The 17866-nt window shown below is 39.6% G+C and overlaps 1 protein-coding gene across 1 annotated transcript in view; it reads left to right on the top strand.

The window, feature by feature from the left end:
- Nucleotides 1-17866, top strand: part of SERPINB2 (serpin family B member 2) — a 39111-nt gene that overhangs the window by 5396 nt on the left and 15849 nt on the right. Inside the window, exons 3-11 of the mRNA XM_082699045.1 lie at nucleotides 166-282; nucleotides 1548-1676; nucleotides 2201-2318; nucleotides 5817-5959; nucleotides 6560-6724; nucleotides 7062-7469; nucleotides 11503-11631; nucleotides 15254-15430; nucleotides 17753-17818. Coding sequence (XP_082555171.1) covers nucleotides 166-282; nucleotides 1548-1676; nucleotides 2201-2318; nucleotides 5817-5959; nucleotides 6560-6724; nucleotides 7062-7469; nucleotides 11503-11631; nucleotides 15254-15430; nucleotides 17753-17818 — 1452 coding nt within the window. The remainder of the gene's footprint in view (nucleotides 1-165; nucleotides 283-1547; nucleotides 1677-2200; nucleotides 2319-5816; nucleotides 5960-6559; nucleotides 6725-7061; nucleotides 7470-11502; nucleotides 11632-15253; nucleotides 15431-17752; nucleotides 17819-17866) is intronic.

Below are 17866 nucleotides of genomic sequence, written 5' to 3'. Positions count from 1 at the left end.
GACACCTATATGTTATGTATAAAGAGCATGTGCTTATTTCTGAGACACAAAGGTAGGGAAGTAGATAGGACCTCCAAGAGGTACCTGAGCACCACTGGTTTCAAGGTGACATAATATAGCAGGAGAATATACTCATAAATACATTGTCTCTAATTCCAAATGTAGGTGTTTCAGTTTGACAAGGTTGTTGCTCAGAAGACCCCAGTGACCCCAGTGAACCTCACCGGTTGTGAACTCAAGCAACAGATCCAGAAGGGCACTTATCCTGAGGCCATTTTGCAGGTATCTGACTCACTGGTTCATAATTCCTTTTGCATTTTATTTCTAGAATCTTCTTGTCTTAAAGACACAGTGGTAGACAGGGAAGGAACTTAGTACAACTTCTCCCATTCATAGAAAGAAACCTAAGACTCAGAGCCCTTAAATAAATACCCTATGGGCACATGGATAAATAGGAGCAGGGCCAGAGTAGAATCTAGACTTCAGGGCTTTTAGGTCAAAAACTGTTTTTGGATTTAATCCCATCACTCTGCCATTAGGTGGGCATGTGTAATCTATTCTGAAATCATGGGAGCAGCTCCTAGAATACACATGCATGGATACAGGTGGAAGAAGGTAAAGAGTGACAAGCAGTTGAGCAGTGGGGTAGGTCAGGCCCCATGACTTCATGCGAGACTACCCTTGGCTATCCCTCGCAACCTCCCTACCTGTTTATCATCTGTCCATGTATGTATGTACGGATCTATTCATCATCTATCTCAGTTAATATCTTTTCTCAATACTCTATTTCCTTAAACACCAGCTCTCTAGCTAACTTACTGGGCACAGATGGACTCCTATTGATAAGCAACTCCCCTAATACGCTGTGGGTTTGGTAAGGGGATATCGCCCATAACTTCCTTCTTGCAATGTTGCTCCATGCCCCCGTTGCCCAGGGAATTATGGGCTAGAGGAGGGGAAGAGGGCCCCATCAAGATGGAAATCCAGCCAGTTTCCTGGGACACCCAGGAGCCCATCTGCAGGGCTCTGTCCCCTGCTTTACCTTCTGTGGCTGTGACTGAGTCCTATGTCTTTCGTCATGCTTACGAACTCCGGGTTGAGGATTAGAATTCACCTACATTTTCATGGCTTTCTAGAACCCAGATTTCCCACTGTACAGACTCCCCTATAATTATAAAATGGGTACTTTGGGACATACGTTAACTTTTTCTAGAACATCTCCTAGGTAATGTTTTAGTATAACAAAATCCCTTAGAGACCTTGAATTTAGGAAATTATAAAAGAAGCCTAACTTCCTTCTAGGACATCGGTTACTTCAAGGTGAAATGTAATCTATAGGTGCAGCAAAATTTGAAACGAGTAAAACGTTGCCTTCTGGGTTTTAGCGCGCTGTATCAGAAGTATTTCCTCAGAGAGTCCCCTAAGTGTCAGAAAGTGCCAAGTATCCATTACACGGCATTTTATTGTTGCACTGAAAGAACACGTTTGCTTAAGAAATACCTTGTTTAGCCACCCTGTGTTACCTAAAGAGACCCTTTCTGTTTCAGGCACAAGCTGGAGCGGCAGTCCACTCCTCGTTCAGCTCTCTCAGCTCGGCCATCAATGCGTCCACAGGGGAGTATTTATTGGAGAGCGTCAATATGCTGTTCGGAGAGCAGTCGGCGAGGTTCAAGGAGGTAAGTGGAATCTGCAGCTGAAATGTCAGGCCCCGCCGTGTGCAATGGGGTCCCTTTCGAAGCTGCTGTCTGTGATGCCCACAGAGAGTCAGAATTCCACATGAGCGCCCTGAGGCTCCAAACACCCAGGGTCATGGCAGCTGTTTGCATGCTCCCGAGGTCAAGTGCTCCCCCCCCCAATGCATGCAAAGGCCCCACGTTGCAGAGTGACTGCCACAGCTGGGGGAACAGTGATTTCCAGGACCACTCCCCACATGCCCGGCCTTCCCCTTGGACTCAGTGTCTATAATGCACAGTTCAGAAGGGCAAGTGAGTACGGGCAAGGGGGTCAACGGAGCACTTACAATACACACCATTTCCTCTTTCAGCCTCCCAGCCCCCCAGTGCCGCCCTCCACCCCTTCCCTTACCTCAGCCCCTTACCACCCCCCCCCTTCAACTTTTGACAGTAAGCCCATGATTTACAATTACATCAAGTCTTGTTCAGTGATATTCTGGGTCATTAGCTGGTTCCTTGCTTTAAAGGAATACATGCAACTCTCCAAGAAATACTACTCTACAGAACCCCAGGCGGTCGACTTCCTAGAATGTGCTGAAGAAACCAGAAAAAAGATTAATTCTTGGGTCAAGACTCAGACCAAAGGTAAAACCAAAGCCATATTTCCTGTTCTTCTTTTCAGTTAGAAACCGTTGATCTATTTTTTTTTTTTTCAAAAAGTCACTTCTGTGCCTAGCCCTAACTCCCTTAAAATTCCCTTCACCTTAATTATTTTGGTTAACATAGCCCAATTCTCATTTAGCCAAGTGGTGCATTAAGTGAAAAAAAAAAAACAGTTGAGGTCTACTAAAGGAAGACATGTGTTCAGTACGTCAATCATCCGATTTTGGATATTACCTTAGGATGGAAGGTGAGAACAGGCAGACACATCTTCCAATGTAGGAAATGCCAGTATTGAAATAACCGTGCCCTCTGTCTGCTGGGACAAAAATGAAGAAAAAAGGCGTGACCCTCCGCTGAGTAACTGGGTGAGACCACTGGCAACAAAGGAGGAGGGATCAGAAAATTATTTTACCTGTTCTTCACCATTCCAAGTCTACCTGCTGTGAGGTTCTTTAGGGCCCTGCTGAATCACGTCTACTATTGGAGCTTATGTTCCTAATTCTTTCATGGGTTCCTGCTTCTCTTTTGTTTTTTACCAGGACTCACATTTGATGAAATCATCCATTCATTGTCATTGTATTGTTATTGAACCCACCACATATTACGTGCCAGGCACTGTACACATTCTGTAAAAGAAACAGAACTCAGACCCCGCCACCCTAGAACTTACAATCAGTAAGTTCAGTTCAGTCGGTGGTATTCAGTTCAGTCGGTGATGGCTGTAAGGTGACCATAAGTGCTTGATGGGGACATGCAGGACACTGCATGGGAGTGTGTGAGGAAGGTGCTGGCCTCCAACGTTATGACTGGAGGGGTCTTCCTGGAATGAGAAGTGCTTATGTCGTGACTAGGAGGATGGGCTGCAGCTGGCCAGGCCAAGAGCATGGGGAGAGGATTCTAGACACAGTGTATAGATGTGCCAAGATGCTGAGGTGAGAGAGCTTGGCCCTCTGAGGCAAAGAGTGGAATTGGCTGGCCTCCAGTGTGGAGTACGGGGAGGGGAGGAGACTGCAGAAAGGACTGACTTCACACACTTGTCCCCACACAGAAACAGCGTCGCTGCCCCCCAGCTGGCCTCTGCAGAACATCTTACTCTTCACCTTGACTTTCGAATTCTTAATTATCCCACAGACCATACTTGATGACTGTTGGCCCCTGAGCTCTCGGTTGCTGCCTTCCATACTTAACTTCTTACGCATTCCTTAATGCCAGAGTTTAATTTAAGTGGCAAGCCCAAGTCCTAGCCTTTCTAGAGGTACCTCCCAGCCACTCCCCTCCTCTCTACCCCTTTGCTCTTTTGTTAGTTTCATGAGTCCTGTTAACGTTCGCCTTATACAGCCTTCAACTGTAGCTGACCTGATTTTATTTTGTTTGCTTTGTCGACCCATACAGACCATAATTATTTGAGGGTAGCGCCAATATGTCACTCTTCTCCTGTGTCTCCACAAAAATAAGCACAGTCTTTGGCTGATAATGAAAATCCTTCATTCTCTCAAATCTCTAGGTTTGAATTATAGGTCACAAAAAAATAACTGCTGACTAGCAATATATAGATGGATTTCTAGGAAGAAAAACGTAGAAATTATTAGATTTGTTCTGGGTATTTCATAGATTTATGAGCTGTTAGGACTGGAAAGGTACTTGGAGATAATTTACCCAAATTTGCCCCTTCATGGTGGTGGACTCTTCGTCTGAGAGGGGTTAACTGACTCTTTCAAGATTCCACTACCAGTTAATGATGAAACTGGGGGTTCTTCGTCTTTGATCCTTAGTCTAATTCTGAATTCTTCATTTGGGTGTTTAAAAAGTTTGCATTATAAGGTAGGTAAAAAGTAAATGTTCATTTAACTCCTATGTTTAAAACGTGGTTGCAAGCAATAGTTTGTAGTCTTGGTTTCTTGGCCCCCATATTGGGAAAAAGCAAAAGGTCTGTAGAACTTATAAAATATTTTTGTTTCTCCCAAAATAGTTGTTCTCCCTTTGTTCTTCATTTCTATAACAGCTTTTGAAATTACTGTTCTAAAATATTGACAAACCACTGACACAGAGGAGCCAGGGAAAGGGAAGATTAGCAGAAGTGAAAGTAAAAACCGACTGCAGAATTCAAGAGACATGTAGGAGTTCTGCTTTTCTGAGAACAGCACAAATTCACTTTCTTCCTGTCTTCAGCAGCCATGACTCAAGCAGTTGTGTTGTCAAAATGCCTCATCTTTTGGGCTGACTGCTTCACCAAATTTTGTAATAATTTGAGGGAACTGTTTGTTTTATTTATTATGATCACATGAATTCTGTCATTTACATCACAAAGTTAAGTAAAGCTGTAGCATTTTTCAATAGTAACCAAGGGTTTTCATTGCCCAGGTGATATATTGAATGGATAAAGGGAAGCTGGTCAGATTCCATTGACCTTTATGTGAGTCCTGCGTCTGTCAGTAGGATTGGGAGGTGGTAGAGGCGGACACAGAATCCTGACCACTTTCCCAGTTTATGACCTTGAGGAGGTTGCTAACCTTTCTTAGTGGAGGATCTTTTTGTGGAAAATGACACTAGTAATATCCCAATAGAATAGCTGTCAGGATTAAGTAAAATAATGTGTTTGAGCAGTTGAAAAATTATAGGGCAGGTATTAAGTGTAAGTGGGCTGTTTCTCAAGCCATGTTGTTCTTAACTACCACAGTTGGGTGTTATAATTTCTGAGACCCTTTCTTCCCTGGCTTATTCATGTACCCCCTTTTCTGCACAGCCACACTACTTTGCATTCTGTTGCTGGATTTCTGACGCATTGTCTCACTGCTAGTTTTGAATGCCTCTTCTAATATTCTCAACCCATCCAGGGCAATTCTTCCTTTTTCCCCTCTTGTATCTGCCCAACTCCTACTATAGATCTAGCACAACTTCAAACAAAAACAAGACAGTTTTTGAATGAATCAATGGGTCAGACCCATAGAGTGTCTGGATCTGATCTAGAAGGAGTGCTAAATTTTGAGAAACTTTGAGAAAACAACATAAAAAGAGGTGAAAATATTTCCATGTTTGATAGTCATTCTAAATATTAAAGATTTTATTTATTTATTTGACAGACAGAGATTACAAGTAGGCAGAGAGGCAGGCAGAGAGAGGAGGAAGCAGGTTCCCCACTGAGCAGAGAGCCCAATGTGAGGCTTGATCCCAGGACCCTGAGATCATGACCTGAGCCGAAGGCAGAGGCTTTAACCCACTGAGCCACCAAGGCACCCCATCATTCTAAATTTTAAATGCATAACTCCTTCATTTTCTCTTGGACTTTGCAAACCTTCTGAGAAAGGTTGTCTGATTTATTTATGCTTTAAATAAATTGGGAGAAAAACCTGAGTTGAGATCATCACCTCTGCAGAATCTGACAAATGTAGATGCTGAGTTTGATGGTGACTCAAGAGATTCAAATCATAGCATCATCATAGTTCTTGGTCATGAACCCTAAACATATGTTGTTTTCTGTAGGCAAAATCCCAGACTTGTTACCTGAAGGTTCTGTAGATGAGGACACCAAGATGGTCCTGGTGAATGCTGTCTACTTCAAAGGAAAGTGGAAAACTCCATTCGAGAAGAAACTGAATGGGCTTTATCCTTTCCGTGTGAATGCGGTATGAGACAAGATAGATTTTCCTAGCATGTATTTTAGGATCTTGGCCAAGATAGAGAAAGAAAAGTTAGAGACCACTCATGCTCCTGTATGACTTGTTAGTAATAAATTATGCACATTGGACAGTTGGACTCTTTCCAGCTACTGAGTGTCACTCAGTAATTTTCTAAGAGACCATATGCGTAACAGTGAGGACCACGGGCTTTATAATTACATAATTCTGGATGCAGTTGTAGGTTCTACCACTAAGGTTCTACTAGTAACCATCTATGACCTTATTTATCTTCTGGGAATTCCATTTTTTAATCAATAAAAGTTGGCTATTGTTAGGATTCAGTGAGATTGCACAGAGTTTTGGCCCATGGCAGGAGCTGAACAAATATTTTAGTATTATTATAATTATTAATGTTGTCCATATTAATAATAGATGTAATCATGGTAAAGCTAACAAGAGCAACTGTAAGGGTATAAATAATTTATTTTGTTGATTTTTAAGAACATATTTCTTTGACACTACAGCAGAATCGATTTCTTCATGTCTAATTATAAATCTCGTGACTCTTAATATCAACTTTCATATTTCACTTTTTAATCATTTTAGAATCAGCGCAAACCTGTACAGATGATGTACTTGCGTAAAGAACTGAACATTGGCTACATAGGTGAGCTAAAGACTCAAATTCTAGAACTCCCATATGCTGGAGATATCAGCATGTTCCTGTTGCTTCCTGACGAAATCAGTGATGTGTCCACTGGCTTGGACTTGGTAAGCCATTCCAGCTTGTATTGTTTGAAACCTCTGGAGCTAAACACACCTTTCATGAGAAGCATGTCTATAGGTGTAGAAAATGGTGTGTAGATCCTCGCAGAAACATGTGAATTGGTTGATTATAAATGTTCATGTCTCAAACTTTCATTCAGAGCATGAAAATATGTCATACATGCTACTTTCTTGCAAATATTTCACCAGTGTATTACATTTTTCTATCACCTACAATGTGGTAAAGTTAAAGTCATTGATTGTTAACATGAGACTTGTAAGTTATTTGCCTTCTATTCTGAGCACTTAAGGGTTTTTTTTTCTTTAATGTTTGGATTTGTAGCTGGAAGATGAAATAACCTACGATAAATTCATTAACTGGACCAGCAAAGACAAGCTGGCTGAAGATGATGTGGAGGTATACCTCCCTCAGTTCAAATTAGAAGAACGCTATGAACTCAGATCCATTCTCCAGAGCATGGGCATGGAGGAAGCCTTCAGCCAGAGCCGGGCCAACTTCTCAGGAATGTCTGACAACAACGACCTGTTTCTGTCCCAAGTGTTCCATCAAGCTACTGTGGACGTGAACGAAGAGGGCACGGAAGCAACTGCTGGCACCGGGGCCATTGTGTCAGGAAGAACTGGCCATGGAGGCCCACAGTTTGTAGCGGACCACCCTTTCCTCTTCTTTATCATGCACAAAGTCACCAAGAACATCCTCTTTTTTGGCAGGTTTGTTTCACCCGAAAATTGAAAAGTTCTGTTTCTACACAGGATTTCATAGTATGATCTGTAAGCCTCCGGATTGCGTTAAGTGCCAAGAATTTAGAGATTTTCCTACACATTTCTGTTTTTTTCTGAACAACTCCTACTAGACACTAATGATAAGTACAGCAATAAGTAGACAGCTGTCCACCATAACATTGCAGGCCTATTAATCATTTGGTTTCCTAAGTGGGATGATGCCCCACTTAGGTCTTCTTTACTATTGGTTAATTGTATAACATTAACTTCTACTATATTATTTATTATTTTATATAATGGTTTTAATTATTGTTCACTGTAAGTTTTATGCAGCTGATAGTTGCAGAAGCAGGCGATCAGTAATTTTTCTATCTAAAAAATGCTTTTACTTATTTGTATAATGAGGGATGAGTGGTTGTCCTTCCCATGCCCTCTTATAATAAATAACTAGAAGAAAGCATTGAACAACAGGAAAATATATGTTACATACATTTCTAGTATTATGTATCACATAGATATGTCTACGACCTATGTAATATTGCAAGTATATGAAAAAAATAAACACGTTTCCACACAACCATTTGTTTGTTTTCATTCCATTGGGTCATAATGCAAGGTGGTCCTTGCATTAGCTCGTAAGACTTGTCATACCTTGATTCCTAAGGATCAGGCATCGTGCTTCATTTTGTGGGGACTGAGTAAAAACAGAATAAAGGAGATAAAAGGATAACTGCCTCTTCAGGGAGCCCCAGTGTTGGGACTGGAATGGGTTTGTGTGGAAAATGGTTTAGAGCTGTGGTCTCCTAGCAGCAAAGGGCATAGGAATTCAGAAAAGCTTGAGTCAAAGTCCTTTGGGGATCCTCTCAGTTAAACCTCAAGGATATCAAGAATAAACACTATGTGCAGTGGTTCAGACAAGGCCAAGGTCATTGAGCTGAGGGTTCAGAGAGGGGAAGATGGCTTTGGGTGTAAGAGTGAGAGAGGAAACACAAATGCCTTCTTTCAGGGGTGTTTGCTTCAAATAGCGCTGAATGCCTTGAGTAGATCAGAGACAGAGCAGAACATGACTAAGTCCTGAGAACTGAATCGGGTCTGGTTTGGGGAGTCAGAGCTGGCTGCAGAGTCTGTTTGCAGGAGTGTGGCCAGACTCTGAGAATGTCTCCCAGGCAGCAGACTTCCCGTGATGCAAGGCAGGTATAGATGACCTACTGGAACATGGCAGCTAAATGGGTAACCTCAGGCCCTTGACTATCAGCCCCTACAACTCAGTTTTCGCCCTTGTGAATCCTCTAACCATGGGCCAAAATGGTGTTTCTTTATGTTTTGGTTTCCAGCCTAGAAAAAGTAATGGTTTTCTCATAAGGCTGCCATGATGGTTAAATGAATTCATACATCACAAGCAATTCAAAGAATGCTGAGCACGTACAGAGTTTAATAGGTACTAGCACTGATGTTGATTATCTTTGTCAGAAATAAAACTGTCTGTCAGCTGGTCAAATGCAGAATCCCAGAAAATTATAAAAAACAAAAGAAGTGGTAAGTCTTGAATTGTGGTTTGTTCCCTCGACAGCAGACATTTTTGAAAATTAAGAGTTCTTGCTTCTTGCATTCTCTTATGTTTAATTCATTTTTCTATGAACTTCAGTAATTCAGCAATTCAATAAGTAGCAGCATTTGGAATCATTGTGATTCTTTAGATATCCATATTTATCACTCTCACTTTTGAGTTAGAGGATGGGCATGGAATTCAAGGTTCAAAGCACTCGTCAACACTCCAGGGGTATTCACCAAAATTGCTGATGGGAAAGTTGATGTCAAGATAATTCTTTCTCCTTGCAGTTTTTATAATTGTCTTTGTGTTCTTAATGATGTTCTTGATATTTCCTTGCATTAAGACTATTTTAAAAAATCGTTCTTAAATTTTGTCTTGCTCATCAGCAGATTTTTTTTTTCCATCTGGAAACTTGTATCTTTGCTTTAGTTTTGGGAAACTCTCAGCCATTGCTATGGACTGAATGTTTGTGTCTCCTCTCCCCCATATATATGTGAAAGCCCTAATTTCTAGGGGATTGTATTTGGAGATGGGATTCTGGGGAATAGTTAGGTTAGATTAAGTCATGAGGGTTGAGTCTTCATGATATAATTCGTGTCCTTAGGAGGAGATGAAGGGATCAGAGCTTCCTCTCTCTACCATATGAGGACAAGAGAGTAGGCAGCCTACTGTGAACCAAGAACAGAGTGAGTCCACACCCCAAACCCAACCAGTCTGTTACCCTGATCTCAGATTTCTAGCCTCTAGAACTGTGAAAAAAAAGTTTGTTGTTTAAAACACCCAGTCTTTGGTATTCTCTTATAGCAACCCAACGGGGCAACCGTTATCTACTCATTGTCTCTGCCCACTTAATTTATGCTCTTCTTCTGGATTCTTATTAGAATAATATTGATGCATCTAGAGTTCTCTCTGTCTTGAAAATTTTGGAATAACTAATGAATTCATAAAAAGGCCAGAGCAAAATCTATCTCTCCCACCCCACCTCCCCATTCATATAGTTCCTATCCCTACAGCCCTATTAGTAATTTGTACATATTATACATATACATATACATATACATATACATATACATATACATATACATAGGGCAGGCCATAAATGATAACAACAAACAAAACTGTGTTGATTATATTATGTTGTTAATTTAGGATACTCTTACCTCTTTTTCTTTCCCTGACCACCCCCAAACAGGCATCATAATAATGCACAACCATGATTTCATCAACATGAGTAGTATATCTATAAAAATTTAATCAAGAGATAAGTGGGAAAGGAATCTGGAGAAGGCTCAGAGGAAACCAATGAGTAAAACTTAGTCTGTGACTTTAGAGAAGATGAAACAATTTCTTGGCTGGTTTGGCAGTTTTTGCATTGATGCACTTAATGCGACATAAACAATGAGTCTCCGTGCTGTGTTGATGTTGCCCAAGTCACTCTCTGCTGAACTGCTGTCAGTCGGGATGAACAGTCCCTCTACCTCCAGCCTCCATATGAGACTTTCTGCTAATAAAAGTATGGAGGCACCAGTAGATACTACTACTATGTGCTCAGCACATGTCAGGCAGGTGCAATAAACTTCTTACACAAGTCCCATCCCCTAGTGAAGTCCAGAGAAACATTCTGCTCTAGGTTCCCCACTAACCTTCAGATGTTAAACTCTGAGCCAGTTTATCAGGAGACAAGTGTGTCCCATGAAGAGAAAAATGCAAAGTGCATGAAGAACATTCCAAATTTGTCATAAGTAGAGAGGCTCCTTCTCTCCCTCAAACTCTCTGGAAGGTTCTCAATTCCATCCCTCTCCCCACTCCCCTCAGCACCCCATCAAGCACAGGTCTTCAGCAGTAGAAAATAAAACAATAACATGGTTTTTCCTATAGAAGATATCTGGAAGAGGGAGAGAATATTCACAGGAAGAAAAAAAAGAAAACTAAAAAGTGATGAACCAACATCTGACTCAGCAACTGTGTCTAAAACATTGGTCCAGACCCCTTATCCCTGCAGGTGGGAAAATGGACATGGGACTGGATGGAGTTCTTCCTTGGGTTCCACATCAACCCATCAAGGGAGAAGAGGACCAACATTTGTTGGGTGCCTCTAGTACATGGCACCTTAAAAGCAGCTTTAACAATGTAACAGCAAATATTTCACCCCCAATATTTTCCATTTTACTACCCATTATTATTCTGTTAATTAAGAGCTTCCTTTTTTCTTTCTTTCTTTCTTTCTTTTTTTTTTTTTTAAGAAAGACTACTGGGGAAAACTACTAGAATTGCTGCCAGTTGGCCGACTAGAGAAGAGAGTAAACAAGGAAAGAATGAGTTACAATTTGTCAGAGCTCAGGTTTCTACCTGCAGACAGACATGGCAAGTGTAGGTAAGTAAGTCATCCAGGCAAAACATTCATTGTGGATCTCTGTCTTTTTAGTTGAGCTCTCAGCCAAGATAAACTTGAAAGGAAGAGTGTATGGGCTTGTGAAATGAATCAGAGGGTGGGGCCAAGAAAAGGGAGGTGCTAGAATTTTTAAAGATGATTTCTACAGTTAAAAGTTACTTAACTCACCACAATCTCTTTTTAAAGGAACCAGTTGCCAGTTCTGCTCCAGCAGAAGAAAACAAGGTATTGTAAATATTTCTTTGTTTAAAAATGTTTATTTATGTTTTCTTTCTATATTGAAATGTCTAACAGTGTAACAAATGATCAAGAGCTCTCAAAAACAGAAAACTTCCTCTCCCCAAGAATTCCTTACAAATCAGATAGATTTAACCCCGAGCTCGTTCCAAGCTTGTGTGGAAAAGAGGGCAAAGAGGGAGAGACAGCATTTATTTAAAAGGAGTTAGAGAAATGGTTTTACCAGAAATTGTGAAACCGTGAATGGAATCTCCTCCAGTCACTTTTCTAGATTGACCACCTCTGTATCGGTCAACATAGGCAAAGAGAAATAGAGCATTCTCAGAATAATTGAGGCCAACCTCTTCTAACCCTTTGGAAGAGCGAGCTTGGTGATATGAATTTGATCCACATCATTAATGCATGGAATTAATTTGACTCTCATTCCCTGTCTCCATCTAACATCCCATCCAGGCTACCACTCCATGGGCTGTTAGCTTTCTTCTCTTCCATGGAGTAGCCTAAGCCCTAAGCCCCAACCTTCTACTATATGCTCATTGTAAAACATCCCAAACTATTGATTCCCTCAGAAAATGGCTTTGTGTAGAGTGCTGAGGGGAGATGTCACCCTCTGGTAAGCACAGCTCCAAGAAGTAGGTACTATCATTAGTATCATCAAAAGTCAAGGAGCTTTGGGTATCCTTTTGTAGAAAATGAAGTGAGTCCTTCCCACTTCCTCATGCTCTATACCATCTTCCCTCCTTTCTTCCTCCTCCTGTTCACCTTTCTTCCTCCCCCAATCTCTCTTTTTTTCTGTTAAAATTTTGAAGGCAATGAGATACAATGACAAGGGAGATCGTATTCAGAGTCCAGAGAATGGGATTACAGCGATAACTTCACTCTTAGCTGTCTGTGCACATTGGACAGCACATTTAAATTCTCTGGACCTTAGTATCCTAGTAGATAAAACAAGGCAATTGTACTAGAGGGGACTCCAGGTTTCTTTGTGACTATGGGTATCTATGATTCAACATTTTGATGAATGACACTATCCTTTTATTACTTTCATAGTTCTTCAGTTTTTCCCCTAAGCCCTTGAGAGAGTTGTACATATTTTACGTGTATGTATTTGTATATATTAAGGCATGTATATATTTATATATATATAGATAAAGATCTAAACTGACACTTCTAAAACTTCTGAAAACTGCAAAGAATAATTTATTCTGAAAATGGAATAGTAGTCTTCTGATCTAGACATTTTTAATCTTCTCTGAAAAAAATCATTGTCTAACCTTTGTAAGGATAAATTATTTCCTATAAAATATCATCCTAAAATTTGCATCTTTCAGAAAGCACTTTTCACTCAGGTTAAATTTTACCAATGGCTTAACACTTCTATAAATTTTTTGTAAAAAAAAAAAAGGTAAGAATTGTTCTTTTATGTTTGGGGCAATACTTCATGTATTAATGATGATATTAACAAGAGAATTAATGAAGCTGAAGATAACTGGACATTAACTTCCACAAATAATTAACTCTTTCATTAAATAAAATTATTGTTTTCAGGAATTTGTTACAAGTAGTCAAACTCTAGACTAACCATAAACTTTAGGTAGAAAGATAAAAATCTCAGGCCCTGAGATATTATTTTCTCCTCCCTTCATGGTTAGTATAGTTTTAAGGAGGCAAACATTTTCCATATGAATGCATTTCATGAATTCTAAAGAGATAAAGCTTAATATATATGTGGTAAACAAAGCATCATTTGAATGAATACAGATGTAAAGAGATTAAGGAGGTTATTTCCAAGATGGCCCTGGATCTATCAAGAAAAACTACATACTGGTAAGTTTTGAACATTTTGTGAGGTGTACACTTATTACAAAACTAGAGTTGTTTTTCTTTAGACAAGTGATATTAGCCTAGAATTATCTTCACCTTCAGCAATAGACATGGGCTAGAACTGAAGCAGGACTTAGAGGGGGAAGTTCTTTGACTAAGTGTAAGCCTATGGTTAGGAGGGATTTCGGCAGGATCATTGTTAATCCAGTTTATGATGAAACCAAAACTTGGCCTACCTATGCCTCTCCCTTGATTCAGAGACTCTTGACCCTTCTAAGGTCCCGAGTGCCAGGTGATGCCAGTATAAGTTGAAGTTCTACACAACATTGGCACTAATGGGAAATTCTAGGTCTAGGAAGTTGACTTATTTTTAATCACTTAACCAGTTTGAGAGATTATTTGGCTATAAAATGACATCAGATTGAAGTAGCTGTTTCTTTGATAGAACCCATGTCTTAAAAGACTGAAAATGTCGGGTAATTAGGGGTGAAATTTAGAGGTTGAATATAATTTTTTTAAATGAGTAAAACTGAGTTCTTTTTGTTCAAGAAGATCATTTTCAGAGGGTCCCAAGTGAGTGAGAATAAGGGCAAAGAGCCTTGACTTCCCTACTTCTCTATGAGCATTTCCCACTAAACTGTGTATGGTTTCAAGTTGAAGTGAATAGACAATGGCGGCTAGAGCCCAAATAATGAACATTGTAAAGAAGTAATAAATATTTATAAACATCCATTTTGTGTAAAGTCCTGAGTGAGGTGTTGTTGGAGATACAGAAAATTTTACTCTTAAGGAACTTACCCTGGAGTTGGAAAGCTACAAGCGTGTGAAGACAGAACTATCAGTGGGATAAATATCAATAAGGGGCAAAAGTGATGTTGTGGGACTTAACTCCTCTGCATACTAGAGATCAGGAAAAGTTTCTTAAGAAAGAAACTGGAACAGAACTGGATTTCAATAGAGTAAAGAAGGATCAAAACATTCTAGGAAAAAAGAAAACCATTCTAGGAATGAAGAATATCATAGATAAAGGCAAGAATGAACAGATAATGGCGCCTGGTGACTCAGTTGTTAAGTGGTTGCCTTCGGCTCAGGTCAAGATCCTGGGGTCCTGGGATCAAGGTCCACATCAGACTCCTTGCTCAGCGGGAAGCCTGCTTCTCCCTCTCCCACTCCCCCTGCTTGTGTACCCTCTCTCTCTGTCTTGCTCTCTGTCAAATAAATAAATAAATAAAATCTTAAAAAAGAATGAACAGATAAGGTTAAAAAGTATAAAAATATTGGTGATAAGTGAGAAAAACCATGAAGTTTCTTGAAAAAAATGACTAGCAATTTCTTATTTACTATGTGAAGTCAGCAGTCATGTGGTGCATTGAGAAGCAGCACAGGGCTGATGGCACCATTTTTATTATGATTTTCTCAACAGGGAGCTGCCAACTGACCAGCACCCAATTGTCCTCTGCTGCGCCTTAGCACTACAATTTGAGCATTCCCTCAAACTCTCTAAACTTCAGTTTTCTAATATGTAAACTACTAATATTGGTAAGGGATTTTCCACAGTCCTTTCGGCTATTATGAATAGGTACACATATAAGGATGAATGGAAATAGATGCATATAAAATGGATTGAAATATATATACTACATATATGATATAAATTTGAATTAGATAATATATATTTTTGTCACTTCAAGAAGGGGTGATTAAAGAGGATAGTTGTGTCAGCCAAAAGTGAAATAAGTGGAAAGGATTATTAACAAGTTTTTCATCTCTGCTTTATTTTTCTTAGGTTTTCCCAATGGACTCTCTAGCCAAATCAATCAACCAATTTGCCCTGGACTTCAGCAAAAAGCTGGCTGAATCGGCTGAAGGCAAAAATATTTTCTTTTCTCCCTGGGGCATCTCAACCTCATTGGCCATGGTATATTTGGGCACTGGAGGTACCACAGCAGCCCAGATGGCCCAGGTAAGCAGGAGAGTTCAAGCATCCTCTGCGGCCTTTAAACAGAGCCTTCCTTTTAACTGTTGCCATCATTTGCTTCCTGAAGTCCATATAGCTTACATTTTACAGCCATATCCTTCAAGACAAAAGATATACTTCAGCATTGTTTTAGGCCATAAAAAGAATTCTGGGGAAGAGAACCAACCATAAAATTGCTCCTTAAGGGGCACCTGGGTGGCTCAATGAGTTAAGCCTCTGCCTTTGGCTCAGTTCATGATCTTAGCATCCTGGGATGGAGCCCTGCATTGGGCTCTCTGCTCAGCAGGGAGCCTGCTTCCCCCTTTCTCTCTCTGCCTGACTCTCTGCCTGCCTCTCTGTCTGCTTGTGATCTCTGTCTGTCAAATAAATAAATAAAATATTTAAAAAAGAAAGAAAGAAAGAAAATTGCTGCTTAAAAAGCCATGTAAGAACCCATGTTCCCTAGCAAGATCAAGAGGAGAGACAATAAGGTTATCAAGTTTGGTTCAGCACCAAAACCAATTTTATTTTGATTATTAATATATTTCAGGAAGTAATGGCCCATACTTTATTTTATTTTTAAATTTTAATTTCAGTAAAGTTAACATACGATATTACATTAGTTTCAGGCGTACACTGTAATGATTCACCAGTTCTGTACTTTACTCAGTGCTCATCAGGACAAGCGAGCTCTTAATCCCGTTCATCTGTTTCCCCCCCCTCCCACCACTTCCCCTCTGGAAACCCTCTCTTTGTTCTCTCTAGTTAAGTTAGGCTTTTCCTTTGTCTATTTTGTCTTTGTTCACTTGTTTTGCTTCTTAAATTCCACATATGAGTGGTATCATACCATTTTTGAATGGCTCATACTTTAAATACTAGAATTAGTCATTGTCTTTCCAATCTCAGAAGGATTTTCTTGAAGACGCAGATAGAAAAAAGGAAATGAATCCAGTTCTTTGTGCTTTGTTTGGTTTGTCTATGTCTAATCCCTGGTTGTCTGCATGAATGTAAAAAACCCACTGAGAGCATTAAAATAACAAAACAATAGTATTGTTTAAGCAGTTATTGATTTGTTGTAAACATCTTCAAAGCATTGTGACCGCGTGTGCAGACACACACTTACATGCACAAGTAGAGCCATAGATAGCAAAATTGTAGTTTAAAAAGTCATGTGTATATGTGTGCTTCTGTGCAAATGTACAAATATATGTGTGTGTGTGTTTTAAGATAGATATAGAAAAGAGGAAATCCAGCCCTAAATCATGCAATAATCAAAAGATTAAGTGACAGAATTTCCATTCCGGTGGTGCCCTTTGAGTCAAATACAGAAAACAGCACAAATAGTAATTCTGCATGAAATAGGCAGAATTTATCTTCTGTCAGCTTGGGCTTAGGATATCCCCCTTATTCTTTTAGTTCACAAGATATTGTGTGTTTCAAAATGAAAACAAAATCCTGGCTTACCCCTGGTTAATAACTGGTTAAATATTAAAAGGCTTAACAGTTAATGTGATCGACAGTCTTAGATGGATTTCAACTGGGGTCCATTTCATGTGAACATATTTCTGTGTGTTTATTGTCCTTGCTTTATTTAAATGCTACTGACATATCAATGGCGATGCTTTGTGACTGAGACTGAGTCGTTCATGTACCCCTGTTTGTCACTGGGTGTCAGTCAGCATGAGCTTTGGTAAACTAGATTTTATTCCCCATTGTGACCTGAGTCCAGGCTATGGGAGATGGAATTATCACCTTGTTTTCTACTGTTGCACAGTTCAGGGGAAGCAAGCATGTCCACCTCCTTTTTGTTAACTTCCAAATGAAATGCTAGGCTAAGCACAAAGAATGTGTCTATAACTGTCAAGTGAGGCAGACAATGAGACCTGAAACTTAACTAGAATAAGCAAATAAAATCCCTGAATTTTCTAGATAATTGAAGCAATATTGGCTTATGCTTAAATCGTCTAAATGATACTTTCAAATGAACACCTAGTTTTCAAAACAACCATATACAGAACAAAACAAAACATGGAATACAAGAGATTTTTACCTCTAGTGATTTCCCAACATCATCTCAAATGTCCTCTAAAGAGTATAAGAATAAAGAGAGTAGCTACTTAACAGCAGCTTAAAAATTTATTTCAAAGCTGCTGTTGACCTCCCCATCCATCTAGCAACACATTATTTAAGTGAAATCAGAGCGCCCTGCTAATTAATTATATGTTCTGTGGTGATGGGAATGACTGACTTGTATTTGCTGAGGAGAATTTCAGATGATTACATCTTCACAAATTGTGTTCACATATTTCCTTTTTATTGAAATGACAGGTTCTTCAGTTTAGCAGAGATCAGGACATCAAAACTTGTCCTGAAAGTGAGAAGAAAAGAAAAATGGTATGTCTTATTTTTAATATGCATTCAATAATTAAAAGGAACTTCTTT

Source organism: Mustela nivalis (assembly GCF_964662115.1).
Source record: "Mustela nivalis genome assembly, chromosome: 14".
In the NCBI taxonomy this organism is placed as follows: Eukaryota; Metazoa; Chordata; class Mammalia; order Carnivora; family Mustelidae; genus Mustela; species Mustela nivalis.
This window is presented reverse-complemented; position numbering and strand designations above follow the sequence as displayed.